The sequence below is a fragment of the Sander vitreus genome, chromosome 10 (genome assembly GCF_031162955.1).
Source record: "Sander vitreus isolate 19-12246 chromosome 10, sanVit1, whole genome shotgun sequence".
NCBI lineage: Eukaryota > Metazoa > Chordata > Actinopteri > Perciformes > Percidae > Sander > Sander vitreus.
In genome coordinates, this window is record NC_135864.1 from 11,014,720 (window position 1) to 11,039,577 (window position 24,858).

The 24,858-nt window shown below is 40.6% G+C and overlaps 1 protein-coding gene across 5 annotated transcripts in view; it reads left to right on the forward strand.

The window, feature by feature from the left end:
- Positions 1 to 1,433: 1,433 nt before the first annotated feature.
- Positions 1,434 to 24,858, forward strand: part of atp8a1 (ATPase phospholipid transporting 8A1) — a 107,825-nt gene continuing 84,400 nt past the window's right edge. For 2 of the 5 annotated variants that reach the window (XM_078260220.1, XM_078260219.1), the window contains exons 1-2: positions 1,435 to 1,845; positions 20,185 to 20,299. In XM_078260220.1, the coding sequence (XP_078116346.1) occupies positions 1,797 to 1,845; positions 20,185 to 20,299 (164 nt within the window). In that variant the 5' untranslated portion in view covers positions 1,435 to 1,796. Of the gene's footprint in view, positions 1,846 to 20,184; positions 20,300 to 24,858 lie in introns of all 5 variants that reach the window. The other 3 variants (XM_078260222.1, XM_078260221.1, XM_078260224.1) reach the window with 2 other exon arrangements.

The following is a 24,858-nucleotide window of genomic DNA, read 5'->3' on the forward strand; positions in this document are numbered from 1 at the left end:
TGCTTCGTGTCACTTTGTTCTCTGAGCTCGCCACTGCTTTCAGAATCAACTCACAGATGTCAAGCTTGTAGATGATAGGATTTGAACTACAAAACAGACGTGATCCGATTGTTTCACAACAATCACCTTGAAAATGTTTTTAAATCCTGGAACATTTCAAAAAATGATTTGAAATGTTATTCATTGGATTGAAGTTAGTGTTTTTTTAAATTTTTAATTTTAATTTTCTTAAATCAAGTCTTTGATGCTGATAGTGGTTAAATGGCAGGAAGCCTTCCTGATTAATAAAGATCTTGAAGGCATAACAAATGTAAAGTATATCAACAACCAAATAGGGATCCCTCTACCACATGTGAGTGCAAAAAGTGGTACATATAGCTTTGACCTCCCTGGTCATATTGTATTAATGCACGAATTGGCTTGCAAATCATTCTGCTTTTCAAAATATTAGTGATTTCATGATCAGCAATAACAATATATTTTATAATGTTTGTTTAGGTATTTAAACCTACCTAATACTTGCTACTAATATTGCTTGGATGACCCATTCTCCATCTGGCCTCGGTGCAGATGGGAACACATTGGTCATGGCCACCTTCAAATTTTATATATCTTGATGATATATATTAAACAAATACAGAGGACAGTCTGGGATAATTTCATTTTATAATGACTTTTTAATAACAAGTTTGGTTGTGTATATGGTTATTATAGTGTCTCAGTGAGTCCTGTTTGTCCTATTTCTGCACTGACTGGATGTCTTATTTTGTGTCAGTTGTGGCTTTTTGTTTATAGGAATTCCATATTAAATAATTATTATTAAACAAAAATGTAACATACAGCAATATATAGTGTCTTGTGGAATATATCTAATAATACATTGCAAAATAAATTTTTTCTGCGTTTTTTGATATTTTGCAAAAGCATCACCATATAAAGACATGTCAATATACATATATATTTTATATTTCTAATATATTACATTTTAATGTTTGAGCATATATCAATGTATGTTAGTTCATTAAGTGGCGGAGGTTGTCATTTGCTGACATTGCAATAACTATTAATACGTTAATAACAATATTTTATTCAAAAACAAGACTAAATGTGATAAGCCAACTCCCACCCAGTGTATGTCCCACCCCATATTGTTATGTCTTCAAGCTGTGAACAACATCTACTGCAGAGGGGGGAGGCGTCCACACCAACGAAAAATGTGTTGGCCAATTTTTAAAACGGTGCCTTATACATTATTGGCCCTGCCGATCCAGCTCTTTGTGTGTTTTTTTTTATATCCTCATAAAAATAAAATGTTCATGACTTATGCGCTTTGATTTGAGAGTTATTATGTTATTATGGTTAGTCACCCCCTCCCGCTGCGGGTGAATGTGGTACGGTCCATAATGTGAATAATGTGAAGCGGCACAGTCCCCCTCACGTCAGTTTATGGTAAATCCGTGTCTACTCTTGCCTTACCGAAGGCGTCTATCGGCTTTGAAATCCGCCGTGTAAACCGTGATGCTTAGGGATCCATGCAGCCGTGGGCTCCTGGGCATGGTTCTGTTACCACCTGGATTTTAATGTTGTTTATATCTCGTCTGTATCTTTCATTATCAGTAGACACACAGCAGCACTGCCCGCATGAGATAGATTCCTCTGTTCAATTTTAGCCGTTTTTTTTAAATTTTTTTTTATTCTTTGACGGTTGAGAAGAAGCAGCAGCAGTAGCCACAGGGAGCAGAACTAACAAGCCGCGACCGCTTGACAGGTGCCGTCTCCCGGCTCTGCGTGGAGAGATGCCGCCCGTCCAGAGAACGATGTCTGATCTTCGTACCCGGGCGGAGGGTATGTTAAGACATTTTCACTACGTTGTATGTGTTACAAAAATGTTTGGAAATCAGGTCCACGGCTGTTTCCTTGTTAACGTTACCGAAAGTAGGCCGGTGTTGTAGTTACCTCCCTGAACGTAACGTTACAGGACAGTAACTTGCTAGCTAAAGCTGTGATTACCGGTGCCTCAAAAGAGGTCAAGGAAACCCCAGGGGCCTTGAGAGTTTTCTGAAGGAGTCTTCAGAAAAACAACTCGTTCAGTTTTAATGTAACTTATTTTAATAAAGAGAGTCTGCTGTCATCTCCACATCTGCAGATTTAACACGGGGTTTCCCAGACAAAGGCTTTATCAAATGTCTGTAGTCTACGTGAAGCTTCTATAAAATTAAACCAATGTCTGACCTAGCAGACCCATCCAGACTGGGACCCCCCCTCCCCACCACCACCACCACAACAGCCAAGCCTTGCCAGTCACAAAAGTACCATCATCTCAGAAAGCAAATGAAGTGATCAGAAATACTGCAAGTTGATGCTTACAGTAGCCACAAGTCTTACAGCGCAATAACAAGTGTCCAGCCAAAGGCATCTACAGGAGAGTGGGTCTAATAATGCAGCCATTGTAATTCAGCCGGGACCCTTACTCCTTCACTGCACCAGTAACTTTCCACTGCATCTCAGTTGTGTTTTCCAGGGAAAGAGGATGCGGATACATACACAATGTGAATGCTTATAAGGGGATCTTTTTACTCCAAGGACTCCAAAGCTGCTTAGTAGATTTGGGTGTTAAGGTCTGTTTGTTTATCCAGGAGAGCGCCTATGGCTGGGCACATACAGGCTTATTACTGGCTTCAGATGCCATGCCCTGTATGGTTTCCTCCCTTTTTAAAATCCTCCCATCACTTATTTGTGGCTCACCCTGACCTCTGACCTCTCTGGACCGGAGCAGAATTTATCTGCAGAGATCAATGCCATATCGTATTGGTATTATTTATGGTACTTACTGCAGTTTGTGTTTCTCTTCACATGTAGTGGCACTGTTGTGGTGTGGGTTTGATTTATAACTGTAGACCCAGGCTAATATCTCAATCTGAGTTATTGCTTTTGAGTAGGACTATGTATATTAGGCTGCTTAGCAAGCAGCCTGGGCTAATAAAGTGAATTAAAATAAACTTCCTCTTCATTGTATTTTTATATATCTCTAGATTGTTCTCAAAACAAAGGGGATAAAGGCACATTTGCATACCTAATATGTGCTGCTCATTAAGGCTATTAACAAAATGTCTACAATGCACGTTGTGCCATCTAATTTACCTCTAGTAATGCAGTAACTTCACTGTATGAGACATTTTAATTGTTGAATGAGTGTGTTCATACAGGAAGTATTCATGAGCCAGGTCCTTCATCCAAGTAGCTATGACTGTGGGAAATGCATTTTTAAAGAGACATGCGACTCAATTTAAAAATTCAGTATTTGTGATCATGAAGGATTGTCTCAAAGCTGCTGCAAAGGAGCACAAAACTAAGACCAACCTGTGAAACACTTTTCGTTGTTGTGCACAACATATTGGTCAGCTCCGTTAATTACTGATTACAAATGCCGTGATTCAAGACTTTTCTTTTAAATGAAAAGTCAGTTCTGAAAGGATAAAGTTAATAGCCAAGTTTGTGTGAATTACTAAAATCTTGAAAAACCTGATTGAAGGGATCCGTTTTCCTCTTGGCGTTACTTAAGGCAATAGTGTCATTGTCAGAATTTTACAGAAAAGCTTTAAGGGATTTACCAACTGTAGAAAAAAAAAATATATATATATTATGAATATGTATTAGGGTTGGGCGATGTCCCCTAAATTGGCAGTTGACGATGTTTACAGTAAAATATGATGATGGACGATAATATCGTAACCTACAGGACATCAGACTTACTTATTGATTCACGCACCCAGTAGTGTCGACAAACTTAGTCCAATGAGGGGAGAAAGGAAAGTGTGATAACGTTCCACGTTATCGCTTTTTTCTCTCTCGCTCGAGACCTCTGTGTCCACTAGCAGGTGGAGCGAGCTACAACTGACAGGGAGAGAGAGATAATGTATCACTACAGCCAATCCAGTCTGCTCAAAGCAATGGTCTTACAAATAGGTTGCACGTAAGGGGGGAAAAAGTAGCTTCCACTTAAAGGGCCCTATCTTGCACCCTGCGCAGCATGGCGCAAAGCCCGACGCAAGTGTCTTTGCTAGTTTAAATGACCGACGCACTTGTCAATTTCCCGTCCAGCGCCCGCGACTAGGAATAGTGTGTGTCTGACAGGGTGGGGGGCGTGGCATCACGATGGTGGCTCTCCATCGTGATGTCGGCTAGCCATCACGATGGACGATGATATCGTACATCGGCACAACCCTAATATGTATGTAGACAGGCAGGTTAACAGGTTAATATATAGGCGCGTAATGAATAATATTGGTAGTAATGTTGGCCTAAATGACCATTATTGCTTATTAGAGTTCCGAAGATTTTAATATTAAGCGTCTCTACCATCCAGACATTGATCTACACCATAGACAATTAATAGGTTTTTGTTGAGTCAGAGAATTTCTAACTCATACATTAGTTATTTCAAATACACACCAACAGTTTTGCCTACATTGTAGGACAGTGTATGATTCAAAGATAAAAATATATGCAAGTATGTCAGTAAAACAAATTTCTCTGCTGTTAAATTGAGTTGCTTCTTTTTTGTGAGCAGGGTGCAGCTCACACTTGTTGTATGTGATTGTGTTTGGTGGTAGTTTTGTGACATGGTTTTAAAATGCGACCTAAGAGCTGGTGATTAAAAAGCAGTTTCTCATCCTGTGCACCACAACAGAAATCATAGTGCATCCATCTTACTGGTAGAAATCTAAAACAATTAAATACTAATAGATTCCATAGAAAACTGTTGACTGCGGCAGTCACAAGAGCAAACACATAAATTATGCAGCAGCTATTGCTGTCACCCCCAACCCCCAACTATCACGCAGTACCTTTTTTAGATTATAAAGAGCAAATGATTTAGCTGTTTTTCACTTGGTTCCATAGCACTAAAAGTACGCTGTCATCCCCCTGCTTCAGTGAAAACAGTATCATCTTTTCTTTGCAGGCATCTTTCTAAATGTAGGATTCGATCACCTCCTGTACCGTGCCAGGTTGGCGACCTATGCAGCTGCTCCGTCTGTTCTGCAACATTTCTTTCGGCTGCTTTTATGAGAGCCTAAGCACACTTCCCACCCTTCAGTTTTATTTTTTAATCACCACACTGCATCAGGCAGGCTTCCATCTAGAAAGGGCAACCCTCTGCCCGGCTTACCACCTAATCCATAAGCGGCCTGTCCATCAGCTCTTCATGCTGCACACTCCCCAGTCTTGCCCACCACGTGCCGCTCCACTCCTTGTCACTCTTCTCCGCTGTGCTGTGGAAACATCTGACATCACTGCCAGTCTGTGCCTTGTATGTGTTGCCAAAATAACCTTATCTAGGACACTTGACGTCATTATCCATCAGCATGTTTAATGTGTGATCCTGCAATGACAGACAAGCACCTTCAGACGTTGATCTTTCCAATACAAATGGGCAGGAAGGCGCTTAGTACCTACTTCCCACTGTCTAGATGGGAAAGCTGATCGACAGAAGCCACGCAGGTTAAGGCTAGACAGATGCCAAGAAGCATCCTGTTTGCTGTCTTAGCTTGCATGGTTATCTGCAGGCAGACAAAATCCGCTCTCACTGAATTGTCACCAAAGGTGGAGATAGGCAGGTAAGACTGTCCTGTGAAGATGAATCTATCAGTAGACCAAATGCTTGTCTTTTCATGCCAGCTGATTCCACCACGGGTGGAAGGTGCTCATCAGCATCTGATTACCCACATACTAGTTTTAAAAGACAGAGTAGACTGCTTCTTCTTTAAGCATTATTATATGTGTACCTTTCTGTCATTCTTAAGGTTTTATTTTTCATGTGTAAGTGAAGCAGGATGTTCCCCCGTAGCATTTCAATAACACCAGCTAAGCCTCGGTCTGTCTGAATAGTGGGAACAGCATGGGGAGGGAGACTGGAGGGGGATAGAGTGCTCCCTTCTGAAGGGAATCGAGAGCTGCCCATGTGCCTGGCGGATCACTGGCTGATAATAATGTGGCACAAAAGCCCAACACGCCACTTAAATCCCCTGTCTGGGGCCGCTGGTGTGTCATATCAAGTCCCCCCAGGCCCCCCCTACTCGGTCTATGTGCCGGCATGGGACATCTCCTCTCCTCTATTTTCCACTTAATGTCCTGCCTCCATCACTAACCTGCAGCCAGTCTAATATGTGTTTCCTCAGATACTCAGTTTCCCTCACCTCAATGATTCTTCTCTGTCTGCAAAGCAAAGTGGATGTGGCAGGTCATTGGGAAGAGGAGGAGATGTGAAAATGCTCATGTGCCTGTGTCCACACAGAGATGGGTGCAGAGACACTGAACCTATTCTAATGTTTGCTCATGTATGTCGTAATATCGATCTGAGACGATGAAGACCTGAGCTGATGAGTGAGAACTTTGCAGACAGTGTCACAAAGATTGCCTGTTAACAAGAAACTGCATTGTCCTATATAGGACTGCAACTGACAACTATCTTCATTTTCATTTAATCTGTTGAGTTTGAAGGTACTGACCATAAACGCAAGTTTGCGTTTCCTCATTTGCGTTGGCCATTCTCCATCTCTATTTATCCTTAATTTATTTATCTACTGTTGACTATCCAATAAAGGCATAAAGTGCCCCCCAACTTAATAATAATAAAAAAACTATTTTTTTTTTGTCTATAAAATGTAAAACAAAGTGTGCTCTTACAAATGTATTGCTGTTCTTATGGACAAAAAAATTATCTACCTAGCGTCTGCATAAAGCCTGAGAAATGGTAAAATATTATGGCTCTGTGATTCCTTTGCTATCAATAATAGCAATATGCTGGCCTCATGCAATACAGTGATAGTCTTTCTTCTTATTACACATTCAAAATGTGAATATGATGGCCTTTATTCAGCTTGAAAAGTGAAATAAACTCAAAAAGATTGTATCTAAATTATACTATATCATACCAAATCTAGTCACATTTACAGTACTGATATAATCAATGTATCTTTCTGTTTTTTTATATTAATGTGTTAGCTATTTAGCTACAAAAATATTTTAAGATTTAAAGAAACTTGAGACACTAACTTGAGCCTAAAGTCAATTACTGTTAATGTTCTGAATGGTTCAAGAGTCCCCAAAACAATTTTTCTGGAATTTCTTTTTAGAGCCTCTGATCTGCAGGTCAGCTGGAGTTCATCAGTAATGTCTCTCAGATCGAACCTTATTTACGAGCCACTGAAAAGCTGCGTTGCAAACATGCTCGTAGGGAGATCAATCTTCCATTCTCCTCAACCTAGCCATCAGCTCATAAGATGTACAGTAGCTCTGTTCTCACCTCCTGTTCCCAAACGTCAAATAATTCATGGAAGCAGCATTATACACTGAGAAAGAGGTCCTAAAATGTATCCGCAATCATAATTTTTTGCTGGTGTCTTGTTTGTCTATGTGATGCGACACACACGATAGCAGCAGGAAAATGCAGCAAGCCTGCACGTGCCAAGAGATAGTCAATGTGATCGCGTCACAGCGGGATGACGAGGTCAGATGGAAAGGTGTCGGCAGGCACTCCACAGGGAAGCAACACCATCAATGGTTGGGAAGATAAAACTCTTGCTGCTCTTGACCCTCAAGATGTCGAGCATTTTATGGCCTCGTTCCCATCTCAGCTTTTGTGTCCAACTAGGCCACAGTGCTGCTTCACTAAATACACACATTATTTAGTACAACATTTTTGTTACAGAAAATACTGAGGAATACTACAGTGTTAGGATTACTGTCTTTAGATAACACTTTTCTGGGTCTCAATAGGTGGACACCTGTGATCTGGGACTAATGTAAAGGCATAGTCATAGGTCAGCCGTACAAAACCACAACACATTAAAATACAACATACAACCACGATTAACAAAATTCACAATAAACAGAAGAAAAACTATTTAACACAGTGGCCTCTGATAGCCTTCATTGTTAAAAAGTACCGACGTTTGTAAAGAAACATGAGGTGAACTCCTGATCTCCAGTGAGAAATGCTTAAAGTGCCCATATTATGAAAAAAAATCACTTTTTCTGGGATTTGGGGTTATTTTGTGGCTCTGGTGCTTCCACGCATACAAACTTGGAAAAAAAATATCCATGTTGTTTTGAGTGAGATACGGGTTTCTGAATGTGTCCTGCCTTCAGTCTCCAGGTGAGCTGTTCAAAATCGGCAGGGCTTTTTACGTCACTAGCCGAAACGAGGAGGCTAACTGTAGCATGCTAGCGCTAGCTCGTTCTGAATGGCAAAACACTGCTACAACACACACTAGTTCACCACAATCTACAAAAGAACTACTTACATGTCCCTATTCTGCAGGTATTCCACGCAAAGTTGGAAGTGTGCCCTCGTTTAGAAGAAGTCTCCCGGCTAATCCTGCCTTGTACTACTGAAGTTGTAGAAACAAACCGCTAGCTAGATGATGTGATCCTTACCTAGCTACTGCGCATGTGCGACTGCCAACTAAGATGTTACAGCAGTGAGATGTCTCACTCTGTAGCTAAAACGGATACCTGAACACGGTGAAAAGAGGAGCTGCAGCAATGAGCAGTACAACAAAAATATGGTGTTTTTTTTGGAAAATTAAACCATGTAAACCTGTTCTGGTACAACCTCAAAATACAATTATGAACCTGAAAATGAGCATAATATGGCCACTTTAATATGCACATCCCTCCCCCTAGATTTCCACATCCTTACTTTTCCTTTCACAATAAGTGTCACCTGCTTTTCTGCTCTAGCAATTGACATAAACGTGCCATTTTCATTGTCTGACTAAACAGCCAATTATATCATTTATCTTCAGGAGAATCTTGGTAAACCTGTCAGACAGGAGACATCTCAATTGTTACAATCAAATCCAACTGGTCTTACAACAGTGATGCAACAATTTTTTTTTTTTTTTTTATATACCATCATGGCCTTTTATTACCTGTTAGTTGCATAACTGAGAATCTATGCAGCATAATGCAGCTGCTCAAAATGTGTGGTAATCCTCTAAATGGCATGCTCAACAGTTTTGTCTAGTTCTGAAAATGAATAACATTGGGTCTTTATTCTTGCAGTGGTTACAGTTCATTTGTACCCTGCGAATACAGAAAGAGGAAGGGCCCAGATGAAGAATGAGGTTCAAAACAGATTTTAGACCTTACATTTCTTTAGAATGCAAAAGGATACCTGAGGTTTAGGGCTGCAACTTCATTTCATCAGTTTCCATAGCCTAAGGTAACTTGTTCAAATTGCTTTTTTTGTCCAAAAGACAGTACAAACCCAGAGGTATTACATTTACAATCATAAAAACAATACAAAGAAGTGGCTAATTCTCACGTTAGGCTGTAAACAGCAAATGACTTAGTGAAATATCTCAACAGCTATGCTGTTAAATTTGGTACAGACATTATTTTTTCCCTCAGCATGATTTCTAATAACTTTTTTTGTAACTCTAACGATCCTTTCATTTTTAATTTAGTTTTTTTTAAATTCGATGTTATAGTATAATAAAATTTTTCATTGATTTACCATGTTTGTTCTTCAATTCGTTTTCTTTCAGTTGACTATTGGATTAATTGAAAAAATGTTTCCAGCACTTCTGAGGTGGTTTTCCCAACAGCTGTGGAGGGACCTAAATCACACCTTGTGTGTCGATTTGGCTGTAACAATAGAACCTGGTGCAATATTTTATACATTGTGATGAAGACGAAGAACAGTAGTTTGAGGTCAGGCACAACACTGACACAACACTAAAGACTATGATTCGCAAGATCTATTTCCTGTTTTTTCAGATTCTTGAATTGCATGTCATATGCCCTTCCCTTTTACCATTCAAAAAGTTGCACACAGTGGAAAGGTTTCTGTCCCTGTAGATCCTCTCTAAGCTAAGCCAGACCAGGCCATCCCTGTGATGTCACAGCAAGCCCCAGCTGCCTGTGTTGTCCCTGGACTGTCCGTCCCACTGTAGGCCGTCTGAGCCTATGGGAAGCCAGACGGAGCCGCAAAGGGAGGGGGATTAATTCTGCAGCTGCCCTGTTGTTGTCCTGAGTTCTAGTTACAACATTGTGATCTGATAAGCGACTCTTGGATGATTTTACTGTTGCTTAGATTGAGGCAGTATATATATCCCCCTCCAGCTCAATACCGTCAATGGCTGTGTGTGGAGACTTTCATCTCTGGGACTTTGAATCCAATGAATAGACTGTGGCTGCTCTGTCTACTGAAATATTTATCTGGAATAAATGAATCATGTACAGATCTTTCTTTGGTGGTGATGAGCAGATATAAATGGCACATTAGGCTCAGTGGGTTGAGAAATCCCAAAGCCCAGGGATTTGGAACTAATTTGACCCTAATAACTATGGTAAATAGCCTCAGGTGGAGGTAAACAATGTGCAGACTGACAGTGCTGAACTCCATACTATATCTCACCTTTCTGTCTCCCGTCATTCCTCCGCATTTTCTGTTTTCAGAGTATTTGATGCAGTTTTTCTTCACAAAGCCTCTTGACTGTAATTTGGCTGGCAATCATTTGTTCGTGTTAGATCAATGTCAGTAGCCTAAAGCTGCCTGCCCCCACCCACCCTGGTATTATTGAATGAATCGTGTGGAAGCCTGCTTCTGGCCAGGTCACGTGCCTCCTCATCTACACTTTATTGACCAGCCTACAACTCTCTCAGGGCGTTTTCACACATGCCTCATTTGGTCCGGACTTTCGGACTTTTCAGTTTGATCCGAACCGAAATTAGAGGTGTGAGGGCGTTTTCACACCTGTAGTTCGTTTGCTTTGGTCCGAATCAATTGGTGAGTTAGTAAACTTGGAGCAATTTGCCCTCGGTCGGTTTGGTTTGGTTTGGTTTCACCAATGCGTCATTACAAATCAGGCAAGAACGTCCAGCCCTCTTATTGGTCGGATATGTCTGGGGGCGGGAGCAAGAAAGTAAATACAGGAAGGTCCTGTGTACTGGTCTAGTGGTCAAACCAGCTCATTTCAATAAAATTATCAGACATTGTTTCGCAAGAGACGTTACTACGTCTGCTCTTCACCGAGATTTCGCACTGCTCTGCCGATGTCTGTCTCCAATTTTAGCGGCAGCTGGTTTGACCACGGAGATACGAGTGACGGACGGCAAGCTTGACTGCAGTCTATTTCTGTGATAGAAACACTGCAAGCTGCTACAGTTTGCTGCCCTTCTGCATCGCAGATTGCTAAACACACCTGACTACAGGAGACATTAGCTCAGACTTGTGGAGTACATATAGTTGGTGCGGTTCGAGTACAGATCACGTTCTCATCACAAACGAACCGCTCCAGAGTTCGAATGAAAGCGTACCGAGACCACCTCTTCAAGCAGGTCTCGGTACGCTTGTTTGGTCCGCTTTTGATGCGCACCAGAGTTCGATTGCCGTGTTCTCACCTGCCCAAACGAACCGCACCAGCGGGGCAAACAAACTCTAGTTCGATTTAGGGCTGCAACAACAAATCGATAAAATTTGATTATTAAAAAAGTTGGCAACAAATTTCATTATCGATTCGTTGTATCAATATGCCACTCAGTCGCGGAGATAAAAAAATTAATTGAGTTGAGCGCGGAGCGGAGCAGAGCGGAGCAGCGCAGCGCAAAATTAAAGAAAGAGCAGAGCGGGAGTACAGGAAATACGGAGAGAGACCGGAGAGACCCGTAACGTTGTTCTGAAACACATGGCGGAGGCAGAGAAATCAGTACGACCTAAGTCATCCAAGGTGTGGGAGCATTTCACACTAAATAAATCGAAAACGTGTTAATTGCAAGATAAGCAAAAGCGACACAGCATGGCACAGGCGCACCACGGTGATGATTCAGCACCTAAAACGTAAACATGTTGGAGTCCTTGATGAGGAGGAAGGGAGTTCAACAGCAGGGTAAAGTCACTACAGAATCCTACTTTTGTTCCGTTTTGAAGTTAGGAACATAACGTCCCTCCAGTAGCTCTTCTGGTGCTGGTGTGGTATTTACTCGTTATCCAGCTTGACAAGCATGACAAGCTAGCGTTAGCTCGTTAATAACAGTAGTAAAGCAGGCAAGACTAAAGACACGTTTTTATTCACTCGCCTTTTTTGGCCCATTAATTTTTCAATCTGTTATTATGTATATATTCTGTGCTTTGTCCCATATCAGTTATTGTTGACAAATATATTTGTGTGTGTTGTACTTTTTAATTTCATTTTAAAGTTCTTTTATAGCACTTGGTCATCTTAAGCTGTGTTTAAATGTGGTGTACAAATGAACTTAACTTGCACTTACTACAATGATGGTAATAATTTAATGAATAAGCTTCAAGTGTGTGTGTGTCTTGTCTGTATCTGCTCTTTGGGTTACTTACCTTTACACAACTATTAACTCACACAACAAGTAAGTATGTATTGAGTTGATGTAAATTAATGCTTTTTAGTTTTTTTATCCAATTCATCGATTAATCGAAAAAATAATCGACAGATTAATCAATTATTAAAATAATCATAAATTGCAGCCCTAGTTCGATTCAACCGAACTAAAGGCTGTCGGTGTGAAAACGCCCTCTCCCCCGCACCACGGTCTGGACCAAACATCCGAAGTTTGGTCCGACCAAAAGAGGTGGTCTCGGTCCGGACCAAACTGAACCATGGTCCGGTTCGTTTATAGTGTAAAAGCATTTTTTGGATGGTTCGGACTTTCGGACCAAATACAAGAAGCTCTGGCAGGCTCTCCTTGTGTTACAAGACCGGGGAAGCTCCTTTTAAGGAATAGCTCGGTGCTTATGTGTACGTGAGAGACGGTAACTGTCAGCGCTCAGAGCAGACAGCTGTCGGCTATCGGAGCAGAGAATACATCAGCAGTTTATTTGTTAAGTGGTAGTAAATTACAGTGTAAAAAACAGTGTAGGTTTTCGTTTGTCTCTGAATAAATGCTCCAGGAAGAAAGTTCCCGTGTCTTGTTTCTCAACATCACAACAAAACAAAAAGAGCCGCGGCAGTAGGGGAGAGCAGCAGTCAGTTGAAAAAACTCCCGACACACAGAGAGAGAGGATACGAGAGGACGGGGAAGCCCGTCAACAAAACCAATCAATTATAAGTATCTGGAGACGCAGCTCACGTATGTGATGACGGCAGGACGTAGTTTTGTCACGTATAGATCTTTAGTGCGCTTTCATAACTGCAGTGTGAAACCAAAACTTACCGGATCAAATGTGTACAATGTAACAAAAACATGAACCTTGGTCCGGACCTTGGTTTGGACTTTCATGTGTGAAAACGCCCTCAGGCTCATTAGTGCTTGTTCCGTATCTCAACAGTTTTTTTTTTTTTTTTTTTAAATTTGGCCTATACAGCCAGTAAATCGACTCATGGGCCTTTCTGAAGAATCCTAAGGCTTAGTCATTGAGCCAACTGACTCATCACTGTGTAATCCTAGACATAGTACTGACCAAAGAAGTTGTAAAATGCTGCCAGCATGTGACATATCTTTTTACGATTTATTATAAAAGCTTTATTTGAGGTCAAATTTGAGTAGACAGAATAAGATACGGTCGCTAAAAATATCTCGACTTTAACAACGATTTCTAGTAGTTGATCCTGGAGTGTCATGACGTCCTGTGCTCGGTCAAATGCTTGAATATCAGGTCATTATTGTTCCTGTCATTGCTGCCATTAGATGTGTTTAATCTTGCTTGTGTTGACAGTCATGGCAGCTCTAATTTTCCACCCCCACCACTTCTGCCTGATCTGAGCTTATACATTACCACTCAGGATCATAAATCTGCAATGGATGGTTTTTTTGCTTTATTTATGAACAATATATTAGTATTGATGGACAATACATTATTACTTAGAGTAATTGTCATTTCTCTTATATTCAGTTTTTAAACTATATTGTAACCATGCTTTACAGCAGTTTTCAAGAGACTACCCTGACCACATGTAGACATACGCAAATTAGCATTGAAGATGTTCTATTCGGATTGACATACTTTAGGTATCTTAAAAAATCTCTGCGGTATCACAGAAGGAATTTTCCATGCTGAATGGTTGCAGAGAGTCTCTGTAACCTACACTTAGATAAAAAGACATGTCTTCACCAATGCCAAAGCATGCTGGGCCCAGTTTTTTTCCCCATTGGGCACTGTCTCCAAAATACATGCCCCTTGTGACTATTGTTTCACCAGTCTGTCTGTTGGCTGACACAAGCAATAATCCTGACATCTGGCCTGCATCCAAACTCATTACGACACTTGATGGCATTGATCCTTCCTCCAGAGGCTTCCCCTCCAGAGCTGTGTGCTTCTGCTCTCTACTCTTGCTGAGCTTTATTTGGCTCCTTGGTTCATGGCTACTCTTTTCTCTCTCTTCTCTTTCCATGGCTGTTTTTATACAGCCAACTAGTGCTGGCTTCATTAATAGATGAAAGGTGTTGTTATGAAGCCTAATATAACACAGATTAGATATCATGTTCACAGTGAGTATCTGCCCAGTTACCCATTCTTGCTCGCTTTATTGATGTCGGGGTAGTTGAGCCGTGACACGCCCACAGTTAATCAAATTAGTGCTGAGAAAATGCACAGTCCACCAGGGAATATTAAGAGCAGTTACGACTTAGACATCAGGGGTAGTGGCGGAGGACATTATCCACACAGTGTGTTAGAAACTAAGGAAATGAGTGGGATATGGGGGGAGGTAGATCCCATTAATGTTTGGAGAGGGGAAGCTGGGGAGAGGCTATTTTAATAATGGAAACTCCTCCACCTCTCACCACCAGACTCTTGGACTGTGGCGATGACCTGTCAGGGTTGGCCTTGTGTGCTACTTTTAAAGGCCACAGTCACAGTCTGGGTGCACATGAATGTCAAGCTGGTTAACATTGTTTCTTTTGGTATGTCAACTGTAAACAGCTTTGCATTTTGACACCACACTGTGCTGATATGAGTTGTTATTGTAAAATAATAGAGGTCTGCTTTTATTCATCCTATTCAATTGTAATAGTGGGATTAATGGGCCAGCAACAACTCAAGCCCAGCTGACCACTTTCTGGCTTTAGCTTTACTTTTGCTCTTCTAATCCAATTAAAGTGTTCAATATGTAGCCTTTAATTGGATCAGGTGTGCGAGAATACTAACTGTAGCAGAAACCTGGAGATTGTAGCTTTTGAAGACATGAGAAGCACAACTCTTAAATCTTATTAGTCAAGACTTATAAGTAATTCTGCTGCCAACTAGCAACTAACTAACTAACTAACTAGTGTACTACTGTAGTAATCAGAATAGCATAACTGTACACAATCAGATTGAAAACAAAAGAGCCCGCATAGGCATATAAATATGTAAATATGTTGTTTATACGGTTCAGAAACAAGTGACGATAACAAGTACAAATATGTGCTATTCCTATCTATTTCCTGCCCCATTTATGTATTCAAACTGCTGTCTTGTAAAATGTAGAAACAGATAAAAGAGTAAAGTATTGTTATTAGTGCTATTTTATTAACACCTTTTGTACGTTTCACACAACCCAAGAGTTTGTGTTGTTTGCAGTTCTTGATTAAACTTTGTATACAACCCCTTGTGTCAAAGCTGCTAAAAGGAGAGAGCAAAAGTTAAGCAGTAGCTGTACCAGCTGCAACTGGTGCATTGCAGCACCTGGCCTACTATAGCACACTCCTGCTGCGAGGGCCCATTCAGAACACAGAGACTCAACATCAATCACAGCTGCTCAGCCAGCTCCTCTGGCCTGCTGTTTCACACAGGCCTTATGCTGCAGTCACCAGCTATGTCAGTCCCCTGTTTTCATTTGTCATTGTGGACACTAATTCCTTGATCACCCAAGCTTCTTAAAGATTTAGATTCTTGGCTTACTTTGTTTGCTGGCTTTGTCTCTTGATGTGCAAGCTGAGATCATGCTTTGGCATACTGTATAATCAATTATTGTTGAGGCTTGAGTATCACTTAGAACACTGGCCATATATTACTGCTGCAAAAAAGATGAGAATCTGACTCAAAATTAAGATTATGATTTACTCTAATCTTTTATTGTATGATAGTGTACAGTAGAGAGATGATAGTTAAACAATGAGAGAGAGAGATGGGGAGTGGCATGCAATGCAGGTCCCTGGCCGGACTCAAACCTGTGATTTTATGATTTCATGGCGGTCACCTTAACCCCAAGGCCAAATCGGGGAAAATCACTTCAACTCTGCATAAAGCAAAATCAGTGATCATTTTTTAAAACACATTATACATGAAACTGTGTAGTACTGGAGTTTTTCACCATTTCTGTGTCCAGGATTTTTTGGGCGGCCTGAAATACTGAAAAAAGGTAGCATGCCTTTGAGTCAATGTCCTTTTCCTCACCTTTACTCAATGCTGTTACTCATTCCCAACCACCTGTCTTCCCAGTGTCACCAGGTGAGCTTTTGGCTGCGAATTCTCGTTTAATTTTAAATGAAAAAGGCTAGGCCTACAGGCAAGAGGAGGGATGTTACCTCCTCTCCTACCACCAAGGTGATGAAGGATCAGTGGATCAACTCTTCAGGAATATTATGTAGTGCTGTGGTGACACCGGGCCTGAAAGTATATTTTATAGTTGTCAACAGGGGCGTCGGACTGGGGGGGAAAAAGGGGACTGAGTACCCAGGGCCCTCATGTGAGGAGGGCCCAAAAAGATGCTAGAATGAATAGCTGTGGATGCGGGGAGGGGCCCATAGAAAATGCCTTTCTACAGGGCCCAGAATGTTGTGCTATGCCCCTAGTTGTCACAGGGCAACATTTAAATCCCATTAAGATACCACTATTCAAAAATTCAATTTCACTCTGTGTCCTATTATGTGGGAAGATGGAACACCTGTTGAAATGTGTTTGCCCTTTTTTTTCTTCTTCTTTTTTTCTTTTTTCGAATTGATTATAGTGAATTATTGGCAAATGATTGCTTTACTGACATTTTATTGTCTTGCATATACTCCAAATTTAACCAACCTCTGTCTTGCTTTCTAGACAACCCTGTTTTCACTATACACAAAAATGTATTTCAAGGAATCACTAGTTGATTACATCGTATTGCGAACACATCTAGTCTATACTTATCCTTTACCTAAACAGTACACGTGATAATCAAAGGCATCATGGCAGGAAGTTTTCCTGCTTAAGCAGTAGGCGCCACTCTTTAATCTCCTGCCTGGATCCACACACCCTTTTGCCACCATGCTAATCCAATAAACCACCTATGCTGATCTGACGTCTTGCATAAGAGGGCTGGGATAGCCAAACCGTGTTTTCCCCAGGGACCAAATGACTACAGGGGGCCAGTTATTTTTAGCCCTCGAGTACATGCTAAGGAGAGAAAGTATCAGAAGATAATGGTGGAAAGAAGGAAGGTTTGGCAGTCACTCCTCCAGTAATCCTATATGCAAAGCCAAGTGGATCATTAAAATAACAAGCCCTGTAACTTAAGATTCAGGGTTTGTGTAACACGAGTGAGAAAGTGCCAAGAGTAAGGTGAAAATGAGAGAGGGAATAAAGAGCAGAGTAAGTTTGACTTTAAAGACTGTGTCGGCCTTCTGTTTCGTCTTGACATGATGAGAAGGACAGAGACTGTACGCAGGTTGCAACTGGGGCATATCCGGTATGAGGCTTTGGTCTTATGACTCTGTGTTTTGTTGTTGACGTTTCCTCTCTTGTGTCCCCCTCCCTCCATGCCTCAGAGTGACCCTTCTTTCCATTTTTAAACTCCAGGGTTTAACTGTAGTTGTGGAAGCTATGCTATGCCTGTCCTTACCTCATAACCCCTAACACCACTACTACTGCATGATAGGGAAAGCCACGCAGCACCCACTGGATCACATGCATGCAACTTGAGAGTCTGAGGAAACTGTTGACTTAAGAGTTTTACAGTAGTGCGCTCTTGGCAGTGCTGAGGGCACTAATTTAGACGTATCAATTAAAACACGAGGGTAGGGGAATGTGAACCTCAGGAATTTTCTCATTTCTCATCTTACAAACAAGATGATGCCTGTCAAATCTACCTCTGTAGATGTGTTAGATATTTCAGCTTCAGATGGTACTTGAGTACAAATTTGTTTTGCACCTTCACAGAAGTTAAGGAGAAGTCAGTCTCATGAACATGAACTGCATGTTCATGTTTGCGAAGCGAAAACTAATGAGTCATTTTATCAATTAATTAATCGTTTGATCTATGAAATGTCTGAAAATAAAACAAAAAAGGCTAAGAATTAGTTTGCAATTTTGAAAAACGTGTTTTTTTTAAACTATTTGTGCTTTAAAAATGACTGAAAAATGATTATGTTTATGTCTATCCAACACGTTCTCACTCCCAACTCGTAAAATACGGACGCTTGGTCAGTGTCGCTCAGCGTCCGAGACGATGCAATAAGCACCCCTCATTGTGTGTATGGAATGTACCTGAAAGTATTACCAAGGCCCTATTTTCTAAACTGGCACTGATGTTATAAGCATGATGTTTGACAAGGTTTTCAAAATGAGAAAGGTGAATGTTATACCAAGATATAATGTCACTGCCTTAAGTGTCTTCCTCCATGCCAGCTGAAGTGTCTGTACTATGCTATTTATTGGTTTATGAATAGCTGGAATAGTATTTAATGTGTGTTCATATTTTTGATGGATGATTAAAAGAGGACAGCCTTACCAAGGCATTAGGAGGAAACCATTTCGTACATTTAGCGAGTTACTTTCTGATTAACAGAGAGATTATTTTGTGTCACTGTAGTAAGCAGCTTCAAGCTACAGGCTTGAGATATTCTCGCAACATCCCTAGACATCCTTTTTTCATGACGCAGCACCTGTCTCCAGCATGGAAAGCATGCATGTTAACTGTCCATCTGTGATGTTTAGGACCTTGCCTACAGAGGCAAAGTAAGACACAGAAATGCCTCTTGCCAATCAAAAAATAAAAATATTTGTGTGTGGTTTTAAAAAAACAAAACGGAAAAGAAATGTTTTATATACATTAGCATCTCTGCGACCCACATACAGCCCTCATTTGATATTGATCCTGCGTTGATATTGCCTACATGGCTCCATCCCACTTTGTTGAACCTAGTGGGAGCGGAGCAGTGCTGACTCTTTTAGAGACTGAGAGAAAAAGAGTTATCCACCCAAGGAGAGGGTTTGCTGATTTTGTTTTCAGCAGTGAATGGTGGCCTCTGACAATTAAACATTTAGGTTTTGTTTTTTTCCATTCAATGGTCAATAAGAGAATATTTGAGTGAAGAATACATGCATTCTGTAAACTGTACGGTTTGGAATTAAAACGGTGGAATCAATCATTAAAAAATACTGTTGGATCAAAGCCTTACATGTACAGTACCTTTGTATTGTAGTTATATGACACCACATTACTGCAGCTAATCCTCAGAGTAGTTTTATCTACTGTTGCCAGCAGGATGTCAGTCTTAACGGGAAATTCCAAACTCTTAACAGGAATATCACAATTGTTGCTTTCCTATACAGTAGATGTATGTTACTTTGGATGAGTCAGGCTGTTTAACATAAAGATGGTGATTCCCTGTATTATTATAACAAGGGTTTTCTTCCAAATTGGCATTTTACTGTGGCGGAGGTAATGAGAGATGTATTGTCAGTGACACGTCATTTGGCAATCCCACTTTTATATTTTCTAAAGCACCTTGTCATTACATTAAGATAATAATTTGAGCATTATACTGCTATTAGATTATTGCTCCTGATCTGGGGCAAGTGTATCACACAGATAATTACAAATGTCTCCTCAATGTATTGTGTAGGCTGCAGTGAGTGTAGCCTACTACAATGACTAATACATTGTGTACTATACTCCATCAAATTTGAAGAAAAAAAAATAAAGGTGTATTTTAACACACTTTTCAGACTGTGAACTATTTGTTTGAAAAGTATTACAATAAGACATTTTATAATGCCAACTTTATCTATCACAGCACACAAAACATTTATATCTCAGGCCTCTAAAGCACCAAGGTCACTATAGTTTTCACTTTGTGTATTGAAATCACTGACTTACCTTTTACAGACTCCAAAGAGTCCTTTAGTGACTTTTGGACTCGCACCAACTCAAACACTTCAAAACACCTTTTCATCTTACTTTTGTTTGTGCTCAAGGCAGATATTATTCCTTATAGAATGTCTTTTTTTTTTTTTCTCCTACGGTGCAGGATATGAAAAGACAGAGGACACTACAGAAAAGACGTCCTTAGCTGACCAAGAAGATGCCCGACTGATATACCTCAACCAGCCGCAGTTCACCAAGTTTTGCAACAATCGAGTCAGGTGAGGAGACGTTGCGTTTATGGAAATGTATTTAATGTGATGAGAAATATTTATGTACTGTATGAACCGATGGAGAATTTGATTAAGAGCTATAGTATGTGTTTTAGTGCTGTCAGTTAAACGCGTTATTAACGGCGTTAACGCACACCCATTGTAACGGCGTCAGTTTTTTTTGTTAAAATCAGCAACATATCTATTTGAGTTAATATCAGTGTGGCAATGTAACCAGCGAGGAAATGTTGGTGCAAGCTCTACTTGCAAGCTCAAGCTTCACTAGATTAACACTGGAGTGCCACCCAAGTAGTAGTAAAGAGGGTTGTAGGTCTGTGGTGGTCTGTTTGTGCCCCCTTCAAAGAAAACTGCATAGCTGCTTGTTGCTTCATATGCCTCTTCCCTATGCATTAAGCTGGGCATTGTGAGCTTTGTTGCTTTTTTTGTGTGCTGGCCTGACCAGTGGCCAGTTGCCCTAACCTCAGTACCGAAGTGCTTTGAGAAGATGGTGTTAAAACATCTCCTCACTGAGGTCTCACCATTCTTGGATCCTTATCAGTTTGCATACCAGCCAGAGCGGGAGGGTTAAGGACGCACTGCTTACAATGACCAACAGTAAATATGAGCATCTTGAACAACCTCATAGTCTTGTGAAGATTGTGTTTGTTGATTTTAGCAGTGCGTTTAACACCATCCAACCTGATCTGCTGGTGGGCAAGCTGATGGGTCTCGGGGTTAATCCAAGGCTCATTCTATGGATCAATAATTTTCTCCTGAATCCCAGCAGGTTAGATTCAACACAGCTATTTCTTCCCCTAAGTCTATAAATACACAGGCCCCACAGGGCTGTGTTTTGTCTCCCATACTGTACACTGTATACTAATGAGTGTTGAGCTTCAGTCTCCACTCACACCTTTTTGTCCATTGTCCACATACTAGGGCTGCACGATTATGGCCAAAATGATAATCACGATTATTTTGATCAATATATTGATCACGATTAATTATCACGATTATTTGTTGATTTTAACCAAAAGAAATGTTATTGTCACATAGGCTAATTATAACTGCTTTCACATCCATATTGTGCTACATTCCTCCTTTGTTGAAGGATACTATGAAGGAGTATGCCATTTCAGCTGTTGTGCGACCGCTGTTGTGCGTTTGCCGTGAAAAGATACAGGCAACGCAACTTTCTGTTCACGTTAACGGCGCATGTTAAAATCCGGTGCCAATAGGGCATCTACCGGACGAAATAGCAACACGGATTACGGTGCCACTTAAATGTCTGCGTTGCGCTCTGATGCTCCAAAACAGACGTTACAGGCAACAGAAACATCGCTGCATGTCACGCTAGTTAACACTAATAACACATTACACAGCAGCTAACGTTAGGTTAGGCTACTGTTAGCTACAGTAGTAACTGGATTAAACACGGCTAAAATGCTGACAGCTAAACGGTGTAGTGTGACTGTATTTCACTATAGAGGATTCCAACAGCGGGACGTACAACAGTCTGCCGCTAAAGCTATGAGCTAAAAGACTCAAACTAGCACTGGTCACTACTGTTGTCTGAAAAACAACACAGACGGGACAAAATGTTGCGTTTACTGGTAAACTGGTAAACCTTGTGACAACTTATGACCGACTGGTATCTGTTGTGGAATTTTCCTCACGTTACTCTGTCCTCTGTGACTGTCTACATCTAAACTAAGCTGCGCGGTGCAGGGAACAACTCTGATTGGCTCATGGATGCACGTGATCAGAGAGTGGTTTACGGAGCTTTGGAAAAAAAAAAACTTTGATACAGAGCGTTCTATGAACGGAATGAGGCATTTTAAATATCGCTCGATCGCGTACATTTGATCGTGGGGAGCCAAAATCGTGATAGTGATTAAAATTTGATTAATTGTGCAGCCCTACCACATACCTCCAGATTTTGAGTCTGTATGGACGAACACTATAGTTCCTTACTAAGCTGAGGAAGCAAAAAAACTTGAAGCAGTCTTGTCATCTTCATGCTGTTGAGGTTTGATGTACAGCAGTTGAGTCTTTACATGTTCCTGTCTTTGTTAGTCATGAAAACAAGGCTTCACACCAGTCGCACAAGGTTGACTTATCATCCAGGATTCCCAGTGTCATTTTTAAGGTGCTTTAAAGATGCTTTCCTCATGTCACTTAAAATTGAATGGTATCCTAGCTGCTTTAAAATTCATGCATTCAAAGTTGTATTCTCTCAAGGATTTTGCTATTTTTGACTATATGGTAGTCAGGACTTTTTTTGAGCATAGGTTGTCAAAATTTTGTCTTGAGGAGAAAATAAATGTACGATCCTTCTCTGGCGTGACTGTAAAGCAGTAAGTAAATAGATGATTGACTTTACCTTGCAAATCTTGTATTCAACCCTCTTAAGATGATGTTTGAATACAAGCCCCGTAGTTAAAACAGTGTACAGAACAGTGGTTTTGATGTGAGGAGCCACTACTTATGTGCAAGAGAAAGGGACGTTCTGCGGCCGGGTTGGCTCAGTTGGTGGAGTGGGCGCACATATGCAGAGGTTTGCTCCTCGACGCAGCGGCCGCGTGTTCAACTCCGACCTGAGGCCCTTTGCTGCATGTCATTACCCCTCTCTCTCCCCTTTCATGTCTTCATCTGTCCTGTGGAAATAAAGGCCTAAAATGCCTGAAAAAAATTACCTATTTTAAAAAAGAAAAAGAAAGGGATGTTCTGCAGGTATTATGACAAAGCACCCAACAGCCATATGATATTTGATAAGTACCTCCCAAGATTTGTATCACCAGTGGCGCCTTACTCCAGATAAACCAGCCTGGCCCTTTTTTATCCTGTTGTTCCTCTTGGAGTGCAGTGCTTTAGCATTAAAGGTCAGGCTTTTTTGGTCAGGCTGCTCTCTGTCAATGAATATTACTGTTAGCATTCCTGCAGCATGAGCAGCTTGAGAAATGTATGTGCTTACATGGACACAGCTATGAAGTGAACAGGAAATGAATGAAAAATGCAAGTGTGCTAATAGTAATGCCATTTGTTGGGTCAGCTTAATGTATTGACATGACAAATAACAATTGCAAGCAGCTAAGAAAATTGCATAATCTCTTTCTTACACCAGTTTGTTGTTTATTTCCAATTATTCAACTGTAAGGAAGTGGATGCTGATTCTACTTTATTTTTATTTAAGCTCCTTTTGTAGTTGGTTATCACGAAAGTGTCACCTATCATTTTTTGGTTTTGGTTATTAATTATTACTAGACCCAGGTCAATGATCATTTTCAACCAAGACTTAGCATTATTAACCTGTTTGGAGTACCAGCTGGATGATGGCTGAATTATGTTGCATCAGAGAAGTGTACGTAATATTGCCTTTGCTGTGAAAGAGCACCTCTGCATATTTGAAAGTGTATTACATTTTTGTGACCTTACAAGAGGCAGTCATTAATTCAGTGGGTGGCCTGCGTTCACTGAAAAATAATAGAAAATATCACATGAATTCCATTTAGTTAAAGCTCATGCTGTCACTGTTCAAATAAGGCAGTTAAATCATTGTTATAGACTTCCTAATATTCAACTGATCTGACGTATTATCGTATATATTGCTTGGCTTAAACATGACTGATGTTGTACATAACATACCAGTAATTCTATGTCCTTGTAGCATTTGAATTCTCTTAAGTGCCCAAAAATTCTCCTCAAGCCTTGGTGGCCCATCAGGCTTTAAGCTGCTCTAAAGATCTACAGTGCTGTAATTTGTTCAAGAGGACTGGTTGCTGTCTCAAAGTGACCTGTGGAAACACTTACAGGAGCAGGGTCTGTAATAAATGGTGGATCTAATCTTACAAGCAGCCCTCGAAGGTTTCTTGCTTCCATTTGCTCTCATTCTCTCTCTGCAGCATCACTACCTGCAGAATATCTGCTCACCATCACACAGATGTACACGTATGTGACTCCTGCCTCATAACAGAAAGACACCCTGTTCTCTCTTGTATGCATGAGGATAGTTGTGGATTGTTTATTTACATGAGCTGGCAGATCTGGTTGTAATGTAAACGTGATTTAACATGGAGATGTTGACAACCCATCCCATGGCAAACAGGAGTGGCTGTACAAACCATTTTACTGTCATGCATCCATGAAATGCTAATATTGCATGTCTTGTTTTGAAAAAAAGGGGCAATTGTGACTTGCGTAGATACATACAGACATAGACACAATAATAGTCATCATCATCATACATCATATATCTTAATCAACTTACTGTGTGAATTTCTTTATCATTGTGACCAATTTGAGCTACTCATTTTAACAGCACAACAGCATTTAATACTAAACTGTACACAATACAGTTTACCATCACATTTACCTGGTGATTTGCAGTACTACTGTACTTGTATGAATGTTATAATCCCAAATAGAGGCACATCTTAAAGGGATATTAAACAGGAGGTTACACATTACACATACATACATTCATAAAACATACATTCATCTATATTGGTTACTGGTCCAACCAGACTTATGTCAATGCAAGTTATGTGTGCACAGTTGTATTTGCATAC